Source organism: Ictalurus furcatus, chromosome 17 (assembly GCF_023375685.1).
Source record: "Ictalurus furcatus strain D&B chromosome 17, Billie_1.0, whole genome shotgun sequence".
In the NCBI taxonomy this organism is placed as follows: Eukaryota; Metazoa; Chordata; class Actinopteri; order Siluriformes; family Ictaluridae; genus Ictalurus; species Ictalurus furcatus.
Genome location: NC_071271.1, coordinates 5,746,624 through 5,759,281, shown reverse-complemented (window position 1 = coordinate 5,759,281; position 12,658 = coordinate 5,746,624). Strand labels below are relative to the sequence as shown.

The window sequence follows — 12,658 nt, the reverse complement described above, 5'->3', positions numbered from 1 at the left end:
TAGATTTTGTATCATGGATTTCATCCATTCAGCCACAAGAGCATTAGTGTTGTCAGACAGTGATGTCGGGCGAGGAGGCCTGGGGTGCGGTCTGCGTTCCAGTTCATCCATTCAGTGGAGATGAGGTCAGGGCTTTGTGCGGCCACTGCACAACAGGAAAACAGGACTCAGGTGTGCCTTCTTAGACATTACCCCTCTAGCTTGTTCCACAAACACCTCCCCAACCACTAATACAATGAAAAAGCAAAATTTATGCAACATCAGTTCATCTGACATCATTAGCTAAAAAAGTTTTATGCAACGAAAATGAGCTGGAGACAGAAAAGTTTGTAAGCCTTTTTAACGAATTTTAAGCATAACCATGTCAGAATTTAAAATGAAAATAAATAAATAAATAAATAAATAAATAAATACAGCCTAGTAAAGGAGGATTAGACTAATAAGAAGCTCATTTAATATTTATTTTGCTCTTTGACATTTTAGGAAATGAGTCAGTCACTCTATAATTAGTGCTCACTTTTAATTGTGACTCATTTTAACCCAATAATCGACATCATTTTGGGGGAATGTACAATTCAGCACTGGACGGCGGCTGATGATAAATGGTTTCCGTCCTGTGCGCGTTTCCATGCGCGCTCATGTGAAGACCCTTTAAAAGGGCAGCGGGCGCAGGCTGTCACAGCGGATGACTGACGGACAGACAGACAGACAACTAATCACCGGATTGCGTTGTTATTGACCATGTCTCTGTACCGTAACTCAGCGTGGTTCTTCAAAGGATTCATCGAATTTACCAAGTAAGAACAAACTGTCGCATCTTTTACACCTACACTGCTTAAGGTATTCAAATAAGAGCTTATTTTGTAGTTTGTAGTTCGTGTGATTAACAATTACTTCTATTTATTAATGCAATTATTAATTACCTCTAGCCTATTTATTAATTATGAATAGGCTTTAAATAATAATAATAATAAAAAAAAACTCGAAACATTCTTGCACAGCTTAGAGACGCACCTTTAATATATGTTCCGTAATAATAATAACTATATATATAATAATAATATATAATACAAACTGGAGGGTGCTGCTCACACAGGCACTTGTCTTCTCTTGTGAATCATAAATGTCCTGTTTGACCAGTTATGCACCTTCTTAAACTTCTCAAACTAAAATAATATACCTGAAAACGTTTTTGCTTGCTCTTTTCATACAGGCTGCAGGTCTGGGCTGCAGCTGTTTATGAAATATTCAAATGGTATTCGAGTATTCGATCAGAACATTGTCCCCCCCCAACATAATAGTATTTATATATTTATAGTAATTATTTTAGTATGAGTCCATTATAATTACAATAGCAGTTAAAATGTGGCTATGCTGCTTGTAATAAGTCAGTATTTAGCACTGAGCACCTGCCAGAAGCACAAAGAAAAATGTGTAGACAAAATGCACAAAGGAGTGAAAGAGAAAGAATTAAATAAATAAATAAATACATAATATCAAAGAGGTAATAAATAATAAAGAAATAGAGAGAGAGAGAGAGAGAGAGAGAGAGAGATGTAAAAAGAAATGAAAATGGAAAGAGAAAATATAAAAGGTACAGAAAATAAAAAAAAATTTAAGACAAAAGAAGTAACCTAAGTAAACGGAGAGCGAGGCAGATAATAGGAGGCCTACAGTGTGCAGTTGCCCTGTGTATGAGTTTAGGCAAAGCTGCTGCTATTACATAATTACTGTAAGTTGCAGTAGGGATTCAAATTCAGAGGGAAAATTTAACTTTATTGTGTAAAGTATATAAAGACCAAATATACACACCTCTTTCTGAAAAGATCTATGATTTGTGATCTGTGTACAGCATGATTTGTCTGTAGTGTTTGGTCCATATCAATTGTAGCAAATTGCAGATCATAAAATATGTTTGAGGAGTAACAGTGCTGTGCAATGTAATTTATGTTAATAAGGACTTTATCTGAATGTCATACAAGGTTGTTATGGAAAAGAATGTCATAAGGGTACACTGACACATAGGCTGAGAAAACATACAAATGAATGTTCACGTATAATTTTTTTTTTTCTATGCACAAAGTTGACAAATAAGCTTGTAATAAAACATTTTGGAGTTTAAGGTGGCACAGTGAGTAGTGTTGCTGCCTCACAGCTCCAGATTTGAGCTTGCATTAGAAGAATAAGCCATAATTGGTCACATACTGTACACATTACAGCACAGTAAAATTATAATCTTTATTAGAATTATTAGAATATCCCAGCTTGTTAGGAAGTTGGGGTTTGTACAGAGTTTTGCATGTTCATCCTATGACCATGTGAGTTTCCTCTGGGTTGTCCAGTTTCCTCCCACCTCCCAAAACATGCATGTAATTAGTTAGGCTATGCAAGTGTGAATGTGTGTGTGTGGTGCTCTACAATGAACTACCATCCCATCCAGGGTGCATTCCATCCTGCCTGTGACAAGTGCTACTGGGATTGAGTCCAAGTCTGCTGCAGACTATCCTGGTAACACTGAAGATGAATGAATGAATGAATGAATGAATATTGGACTTGATACGATACAGAATGGGCTATTACACAGTAATGCCTGTTAACATACATGTAAAATTGTTTTGTAACAGCAGGTGTGGTTCATATTGAGACAAACACACAAGAGGTAATATCAGTAACTGTCCTCTCCATTGACCTACACCCACTCATAAACAAAACATTAATAGGGCAAGCATGGGGCAGAGTGAGCATGCTGTGCACTATCTTGAAAGGCAATGAAATCAATGGAGCATTGGTTTATACCTGTAAAAATAAAACAAAAAAACAACAGCATTTTTAAAATCACTGGTCACTGAAAAGAGTTAATTAATACTTCAGAACAATTTAAACAGTATGGGTTGTGAATAATGACTTCATGAAGATTAACATTTGTTGAATGACTGGTATATATTGTTGGGCTCTGCTCCACCTGCCCCTATGGACGAGCCAACACTGCTCTTTCCCTTCCACATGTACAATAATTGCTGCTGTTCCCTTTTTTTACTGTCTCTATCTAAATATCCCTTTTGTTTGCATTTTACTCTACTGCCATGACCCACAGCGACCTGATATGCCTCATTAGGCTCTGCACAACACTTTAACAGTGTGCTCATTTACTGAGTGGAGCTAGCGTCCCCAGTGCCACCTCGTGCCCTTTGTCCCTCCGCCCGGTGACTCCGGCTTGAGTGGACAAAGCCACTTATTCATGCTGCGAGTGGCATCACAGAGATGTCCTGACTTGTGCTTGTTAGCTAAGCAACATCTTAGTTTTTACTTGTACTCATCTGTTATTTAGTAAAGATGTAATTTAGTGAACTTTAGGTATATTTAATTGCAATACCAAATAATGTTTTCTTGGGGTGATGGATTTCGTATTAGCATCAAAAAAGTGAGGGAAAACGTAGGTTAAAATTTTAAAGTGCATGTTTTAGTACACTAACTGGACATTTGGTACTATTTTGCTACAGAGAAAACTATGGAAAATAATCTCAACTGGTTTAAATTAGTGTCTTTATAGTGTGAATTAAATATTTTTTTTTTTGTGGGTTTGTTCCAGGGGAGCATTTGAGTCTGCATCGAAACACTTTATAGAAAAAGATGTAGAAGTGTCTGTGGCAGGCCGATCTTTCTTGATCACTGGAGCTAACAGTGGCATTGGCAAAGCAGTGGCCATGGCCATTGCTAAAAAAGGTGTGTGTAGTCTGTAGTACCAATCCAAATATATCATATAGTACAAATAAGAATATATCAAATCAGACTGATTTGATATATTCTTATCAGTGGCTGATTCTGTTGTATGTCATTTATTATTTACATGTTGACATGTTGTACCACCCACATTACAGGTGGGACAATCCACATGGTATGCAGAAACAAGGACAAGGCTGAGGAAACCAGAGCTGAGATTATCAAGGAGTCTGGAAACAAAGTGAGATTACTATTATTACAACATTTGTCCTAAAGACAAACTTCCAGCTGTGGGCATATGCAACAATGCTGTTTTTCTCTGTACAGACTAAATCCAATGTACAGTCAAAAGAATATACTATTTACATAGATCAAACTAAAATGCTATCCATTAGCTTAAAAGAAAAAGAAATGCACTATTATCTACTTGGAAAAAAACTGTTGTTATGCTACTGCAGATCAGCCAAGGTCAAAGACATCATCAGAATCAGAGTAGAGGTGTCAGTGCCCATTTATTTTAATGTGTGAAAATGAGAAACCTTTACACAAGTATCCAAACCTGCTACTCAGTACTTAGTTAAAGGACGTTTGGCATCAATTTTAAGAACTTAAATCTTCTTATGTATGAGCTTGGGGAATTTGGGGAACAGGCTGATGGGGGTGCATCACTGTAGGCACATCAATTCTATTTTTGCAATCAAAATTATTCAAACCCCATTGCAAATCAGGTTTATTGTAAAAATGCACAGACTTTCAGCTGTTTGCAATGAACAAATCAAACAAAAGGAATTTAAATAGTTCAACACAACAAATGCTTCAAGTGGTTTCCCCAAGTTCAAAAGTCCGTAAATTTTGACAATTTTAACAATAAACCTGATTTGCAATGGGGGTTGAATAATTTTGATTGCAGCTGTACGGTCAGTTAGGCTCCTGCTAGACTTTTGCACATACAGACAGGTGACAAATTAAATGACAAACCAAAAATAAATTGTCTTATTAAGGTGTTGGACCACCATCAGCTGCCCAAAAAACTTCAGTTTGCCATGCCATAGGTTTTACCAATCCGGAACTGTATGAACACCATTCCTTTAAAAGGTCTATAAATAATAAATGCCTGTTAAGTGGAATGCTACAGAGATGGTTGTCTTTCTGGCAGCTTAAATAAAGTCATAATATATGATCTTGCAAAAGAAAAAAAGTCTGAATATTTTGTCATCATATTTTGAAAAAGAATTCATGATGTTACGAGAAAATATCACAATATTTCTACAATAAAATTGTAATATTTCAAGAAAAAAGTTGCTTCAAGAAAAAAAATGTAGATTTAAAAAAAAAATCACAATATGTCAAGAATAAAGCCATCGTACTATGACAGACTGGTGCACATCATTGCAACAAAAATAAAATAGTACTTAAATACCTACAGTGGTGCTTGAAAGTTTGTGAAACCTTTCTGTATTTTCTATATTTCTGCATAAATAACCTAAAACCTCATCAAATTTTCACACAAGTCCTCAAAGTAGAGAACCCAATTAAACAAATGAGACAAACAATATTATACTTGGTCATTTATTTATTGAGGAAAATGATCCAATATTACAGATCTGTGAGTGGCAAAAGTATGTGAATCATTGCTTTCAGTATCTGGTGTGACCCCCTTGTGCATTCCCTGTTACTGTTGATCAGTCCTGTACATCAACTTAGAGGAATTTTATCCCGTTCCTCAGTACAGAACAGCTTCAACTCTGGGATGTTGGTGTGTTTCCTCACATGAACTGCTTGCTTCAGGACCTTCCACAACATTTCTATTGGATTAAGATCAGGACTTTGACTTGGCCATTCCAAAACATTAACTTTAGTCTTCTTTAACCGTTCTTTGGTAGAACGGCTCGTGTGTTTAGGGTCATTGTCTTGCTGCATGACCCATTTTCTCTTCAAATTCAGTTTACAGACAGATATCCTGACATTTTCCTTTAGAATCCGCTGGTATAATTCAGGATTCAAGTTTATCTTACGAGTCCACGTGACATAAAGCATTCGGGGCTTGACACCGAGCACCATATGGAGTTCCACTTGAAATTTTTTTACTCATCATTCAGATGATAGATACACACCCTCTTTGAATGGCATGCAGATGTAACTATCAATAACAGGTGACCACTACCAGTGATTTCTCCTGGTAACCAAATCCTCAAAGTCCTTAATTTCAACACACAAATGGTTTATGTACCATTTTGTCATAGTATTATGACTTTTATCTTGAAATTGTGTGTTTTTACTTTTTCAAACATAGGCCCTAAAACACTGTTGTACCACTCTGTTTCAAAGGGTCTTTAGATAATATTTTTGACTTCCTGTATTGTTGTTTGCTCTACGTCGTGTACTGTGAGCTGTGAAGCTTCATAAAAACAAATGAAATTTAATCAAGTTGTAGAAACATCTCAAGGATGATCAGTGGACATTGGATATGACTTACCTCAGTTTGCAATGTCAGAGAACATGGTCTGAATACTTGTTTAATTAATCACTTAATTTACAAAACTGTTTAGTTACTAAGCAAACATTTCCATTTAAATAATATTTTTTTACTCTTTTTGTAACAATTGCATTTTTGGTGTTTGTTTATTTCTCTTTTAACTCAGATCACCTATTCAAATCACTGGTTTTACCTATATGTTATATTCTCACTTGGGTTTTAGCTATGCTGTTTATTTTGCTCCATGTAACAGAGAGAGGGTTCTGTGATAATATGACGCTGATGATTTTGAGTGTGTCACTTCAGGAGGTTTATGTGCACATCCTGGACCTATGTGAGACCAGGAAGGTATGGGAGTTTGCAGAGGCATTCAAAAAAAGATACAAAACCCTTAATGTACTGGTGAGTGATCTGCTTTCCTTCAGCTCATACAGTTATAAGGAATGCAGTAATGAACTGACCTTTTTTTGTATTGTATTTTACTGTGATACTGCAGATCAATAATGCAGGTTGTATGATGACTAAGAGAGAAGTGAATGCAGAGGGCTTTGAGAAGAGTTTTGCCAGTAACTCACTTGGTGAGGGAAGTACGAAATACATGGCTGGTGTAAAGGTCATTCGTTGTGGTGTATGATTTTCCAAATGTGGCTTAAAAATGAAACCATACAATTACAATTGCAACACAGTGTCTTCATTAAAAGAATTTGGTATGAAAATTTGCTGTTTCAATAATACAGTTTTCACTGTAACAACATCATTTGGATTAGTACTCAACACTGAAATATGACAAAGTATCCTGTACTTGCAGTAATTTTAATTTGAATGTCATTCCTTGTATTACTCTCCTGCCTTCTAACACTATCTGTTTCTCTCAGCCATGTACATTCTCATCAAGAGCCTAATTCCCATGTTGGAAAAGAGCCCTGACCCCAGAGTGGTAAGTGTGTGTGGTATCCCTTAGAACACAAACACATGACACTAGAAAAATATCTATCTTTCCGACTGCAGTGAATGTCTGTCTCTCAGATCACAGTGACATCTGGGGGGATGTTGGTGCAGAAACTACGCACAGGAAATCTGCAGTCCCAGATAGGCAGATATGATGGCACCATGGTGTATGCCCAAAACAAGGTATACAAAAACAATATCACTGTGGAATACATATAAATATTCTGATATATCCAAAGTGATATATTCTCATTAAAATGGCTCCACATCATAAGATATGTGCATTCATTTACGTTAATGCACTGCATTTATGTCTGATTTGGTACATTGTGGTTTAGCAGTGGGTATATTCAAATTGTTGGGTTTTTTTTTCAGAGGCAGCAAGTGGTGATGACAGAACAGTTTGCTAAAGCTCACACCAGCATCCACTTCTCAGTGATGCACCCTGGTTGGGTGGACACATCAAGTAATTACAATTTTTTCTCATACATATAGTTAAAAGAATTTGAGCTACATGTAGAAATGACAGCTCTTTTCAATCTCTCTGTTTTACTAGTGATTGCAAATGCCATGCCTGACTTTTACCGGTCAATGAAGGAGCGTTTGCGAACACCCGAACAGGGGGCCGACACTGTGGTGTGGCTCGCAGTGTCTGAGGCTGCTGTCACAAATCCCAGTGGAAGATTCTTCCAAGGTATGAACAATACATATACAACGCATAAAAATATATGGGCAGCAACTTAATGCATAAAAGCATGCAGACATGAGTTCACTTGTTTTTCAAACCATACCGTGTAATCTAAAGGACTGTGTAAAGATGGTTGCCAAGAAGATTGTTGGCTTGAGTACCTCAGAAACTGATGATTTTCTGGGATTTTCAAACAAAGTAGTCTCTAGATTTGACAGATAATGGTACAAAATAGCAAAACGCTCAGTGAGTAGGATGTTGGTGGACCAAAACACCTTAACAAAAGAGACCAGAGGAGAAGCTTGTGATCCAAGATGGTGGCACGGCAGTAGCACGCAGCGGCCTCTCCATATCCAAAATGGTGCTATTTTTGTTTCGTAGCTCAATTTTTTTACAGCACATGGACATCAGAGCAATGTTTATGTCTACCATTGCCAGACACTGCTAAAATACAGAAATCATCAACAACCAACCTGCGTGATGATCTGCTGGAGAAGCTACGTGATTTCGGCTTGCTACGGAGACCAGTCCTCCAGTCCTCGGTGTTGCCTGATGCAGGGGGTAGGGATGTCATAAGTGGTGTGCGAGGAAGCAGAAGTGGAAAAAGATTGGGGGTCCATGCTAGGCTAAAAGCAAACCCTAGTTGGCCGGCTCTCCAGTCCATCCTGCTCTACAATGTCTGCTCTCTGGACAACAAACTGGTCTACATTCAACTCCAGCAACATTCAACTGTGTTGAAGCTTTCTTGAGTTTATTTTTGTCATTTCTAAAGGACACTTGAATGTCCTCCAGAATCAGCTGTTAGAACGTGGAACGGGATAATACTGCAGGAATTGTTTATTGTATATCAGCAAGAGATGAATTCAAGACTACCAAGACTGGCTGACAAGAACCTTAATATAACCTTCGTCCAAGCTTTTACGTCTGTAACGTCCATTTTGTGTAGCTGTGTTACCAAATGTGTGTGAACTATTAGGGCGACTGTGGCTCAGGTGGTAGAGCGGGTTGTTCAGAAATTGCAGGGTTGGTGGTTCGATTCCCGGCCCACACGACTCCATGTGCTGAAGTGTCCTTGGACAAGTCACTGAACCCTAAGCTGCTCCCGTGTAATTACAGATGGCAAGCTAGTGCCTTGCATGGCAGCTCTGCAACCATTGGTATGTGAATGTATGAATGAGAACCCGTGTAAAGCGCTTTGTAGAACCGCTAAGGTTAAAAAAGTGCTATATATGTGCAGACCAAACTAAGGTATAATATTTTACTACAAGTAAAAGGCAAGATTAAGGGGAGAAAAGTACACTCTATTGTGGGACACTGCAGTTCATTTGTCAATGACCTGAAAAATTCACATTAATACAAAAGTAACTGTTATAATGGTCTATTAAATAAGATTTTATTGAAGAAACAAGGTCTAATTCCCTAGTCAGTCTATCACAGCCTGTTGAAGGAATTTTGTCCAAAGTGCCCTGTTTCTCTGGCAACTTTGTGTTGTTGTATGGATGCAGACTGTAGTTACATTGTCTTGAGTGCAGCATTTTAGTCCAACATTACCAAAACAGAAACATCCTCAATGCAAGGCAAGCAATGTCATTAACCACTTTACCCAGTACTGATTCCGTATAATGATGCTTTTGGAAATCACCCTAAAACGCATCATGCTTGTTATTCCCGATTTAAAAAGGGAACAGAACTGTTGGGCAAAGACTAATCTCCAAATCTTGGGTTACTGATAAGAAGGGTTAGGGTTTAAGCCGTAGCACCTCCAAGCTGCCCCTGTTGGGTCCTTAACCCTCTCTGCTCCAGGGGCACCATATCATGGCTGATCCTGCGCTCTTACCCCAACTTCCTAACAAGTTGAAATATGTGAAGGAAAGAATTTCACTGTGCTGTAAAATATATGAGAAATAAACAAAGCCTTCTTCTAAGGCTTCTTTCTTAAGGTTTAATGTGGGCAGAAAGGGAATGACATCAAAATAAGTATGAAAAAATGAAGGTGAGGAAAAAAGGGGGTATTTAAAAAAAAATATCAAAAATTTTCTTTTATCTTAATACAGGTCTCCCCTCTCATTTTGCATTAACAAATTTGTCTGATTTCATTTTTTGTGTGTGCATGTTATAGATCGGAGAATGGTATCAGCCCATCTTCCACTGGCCTGGACACACAGTTCCCAACTAGAAGATGAGAAGTTCATGAGTGTCATGGAGGAGATAGCAAAAAGTTTCCAACCCCATTGAACATTCAAACAGAAACAGGTTATGAGAATCTGAGCTAGCTCACAAAGAGCACTTCAACACACATTTTGGCCAAATACACACAACACAGAGAGTACAGTTTCTCTGAAATACATACAGTGCCATTTAAGTAACATGTACACACATTATGCAGATTAGGTAAGAAAACAGAAACAGAACTAAAAATTTTAATACATCTAGAAATTTATCAGATTAACACAGGGAAATATATTAGCTAACTGATAATATCTTTAGCATTAATGTTGGGTTTCCAACAGGACTTACTCATTGTAAATATGAAGTCATTAATTTCAGGGTGCAAAACAGATGGCAAACATATAGAATGTTTCCAGTAAACATATGACATACATCCATTTGCATTCATATTAAAACCTTTTGTCCATGTTGGTACCGAATTTGTTGCCTGCCTTTTATGCCATCTCATTGGTCTAACCATGGGTTTCCAGTTGCGTACAGTGACTTTAGATGATCTGGTCGACCAGGTGGGAACCTGCTCAGACCAAAATCACTGTCTCTCATTCTTTACCCAGTTACCCAGTGACCTGGTCTCTGGTACATTCTGTCTGAAAAGGTGCAGTATCTGGATGTGCAGGATGTTTCAACAATGATGCCTAATATGCAAAATTAGTAATGTAATTTTTATTGTTTCACTACGTGTAATCATCAAGTAACTGAACTAAATAGGTGTTCATTGTAACTGAACCTGTAAACTGTTCTGTTATATGGTCCATGTTTATGCATAATTAATAAATGCCTACATAAATAAATCTGGTATTACAATGGGTGTGAGAGATAATGGAAAATAAACAAGTGGAATTGATTAGGATTATTATTATATACTGTATGAACAGTGGGTTCAGAAAGTATTCAGACCCTGCCACATTTTGCACACGTGAATGTATTATATATTTAAATTAAAATTGATTAAATATACATTTGTGACCATTAGTCAAAACAAATTAATCTATAATAACGAAGGTAAAAAAGTTAGATTTTTTTTTGCAAATGTATTCAAAATAAACAACTGTAATTTATTAATTAGCATTAATATAATTAATTTCTTAATTAAAATAAAAGTATTCAGACCCTTGGCTAAGGCACTCCAAATTCAATTCAGGTGCATCTTGCTTGCTTTGATTATCTTGAGATATCTCTAGAACTTGCCTGGAGCCTTTGGCAAATTCATTTGATTGGACATGATTTAGAGTGTGTATAAGTTCTGACAATGAACCAAAATCCCAAAATCCAAGCCATGAAATCTGCAGACCTGTGATCAAATTGTGTTGAGACATAGAGCTGGACAAAAGTTTGCAGGGACTAGTCAGAACTGAGGGAATGGAGCCAAATACAGAGACGTCCTTGAAGAAAAGCTGCATATACATACACACATAGCGTCATGCGAACACGTAGCTTTTTTGACATATTTGGACAAGCAAATATTTGATCATCTTTGAAACAGTGCCGATTAATAAAGTTGATGAACAAAACTACAAGGAAAATTAGCTTTTTCAGTCTTTTATTCAACAGAAATATCAGATGATTTGTGGAAAAAACAAGTAGACCTTTTGGCACTTTTCCACTGCATGGTACGGCTCGAGCCGACTCTGCTCGCTTTTTGAGGGATCTCCATTGCGGATAGTACTTGGTACCTGGTACTTTTTTAGTACCACCTCGGTCGAGGTTCCAAGTGAGCCGAGCCGATACTAAACGTAAGCCACACATGGAGGGAGTAGGGAACTCTGTATTTTGCCTGAATAAATGTGTCATTTAATATTAATTCAATTTAATATTACCATACTTTGCATATGGTAATATTCTATTAATCAAAAATTATGTATCATTTATCTCATAAAATTACAACAAAGGTTTTTGTCTTAGATTTTTACATCGTGCTTTTTACCGATTCCTAAACGGGCATTTATCAAAGTCACTCCTGTCACAGCTGAATCTAACTTAGTCATATCGAGCACTATGTAGGTTCTAGAATGCCGTTATTTTACATGTTAATAGGGTCCTTGTTCAGTGAACAGGAAAAGAGGTTGGAATACAGCCTGACTGTGTATTTGTACTGTGCTTCGATAATACAACATTATGAAGGTGAGTGGAAGATGCCACCCACGTTGAGGCAGCACTAAACTGCAGTGGAAAAGCAAGCTCAGAAAAGTAAAGTGAGCAGAGTCGAGTCAAGCCATACTGTGCAGTGGAAAAATGGCTTTAGCCTCAGAAGCTAGTATTTCCCCCTTTAGCAGAGATAACTTCTTGTAAGCATTTTAAATAATTGCCCACCAGGCTTGCTGGAATTTTTGACCACTCTTCCATGCAATATTCTTTCAGCTGCAAGATGTTTGAGGGTTTTCTTGCATGTTCTGCCCGTTTCAAATCCCCCCACAACATTACAATGGGCTTCAAATCCGGTCCTTTTCTAGGCCATTCCATAACTCTGTATTTCTTCTTTTTGAGTCAATCCTTGGTGGATTTGCTAGTGTGCTTAGGATCATTATCCTGTTGAAAGGTCTACTTTCAGTTCAACTTCAACATTTGGACAGATGGTCTAACATTGTCTTCAAGCACTC

The 12,658-nt window shown here is 37.4% G+C and overlaps 1 protein-coding gene across 2 annotated transcripts; it reads left to right on the top strand.

The window, feature by feature from the left end:
* The first annotated feature begins 668 nt into the window (after positions 1–668).
* On the top strand, positions 669–11,053 carry dhrs12la (dehydrogenase/reductase 12-like a). Of its 2 annotated transcripts, none has more exons than XM_053646935.1 (10): positions 669–797; positions 3,590–3,723; positions 3,879–3,961; positions 6,503–6,598; positions 6,693–6,774; positions 7,072–7,133; positions 7,223–7,327; positions 7,520–7,610; positions 7,701–7,838; positions 9,952–11,053. In XM_053646935.1, exons 1-10 carry the CDS (start codon positions 742–744, stop codon positions 10,065–10,067), a joined length of 963 nt encoding a protein of 320 aa, XP_053502910.1. In that variant the 5' UTR covers positions 669–741; the 3' UTR covers positions 10,068–11,053. The 2 variants fall into 2 exon arrangements, with proteins under 2 accessions (XP_053502910.1, XP_053502911.1); XM_053646936.1 differs by lacking the exon at positions 669–797 and adding an exon at positions 820–840.
* Positions 11,054–12,658: the final 1,605 nt, after the last annotated feature.

Bases quoted from the DNA above. Each gene is read 5' to 3' on its own strand.
- dhrs12la (XM_053646935.1), top strand. From the start codon at position 742: ATGTCTCTGTACCGTAACTCAGCGTGGTTCTTCAAAGGATTCATCGAA. The intron at 3,724-3,878 runs GTGTGTGTAGTC...CCCACATTACAG, and splicing joins CATGGCCATTGCTAAAAAAG to GTGGGACAATCCACATGGTA. The intron at 7,328-7,519 runs GTATACAAAAAC...TTTTTTTTTCAG, and splicing joins TGGTGTATGCCCAAAACAAG to AGGCAGCAAGTGGTGATGAC.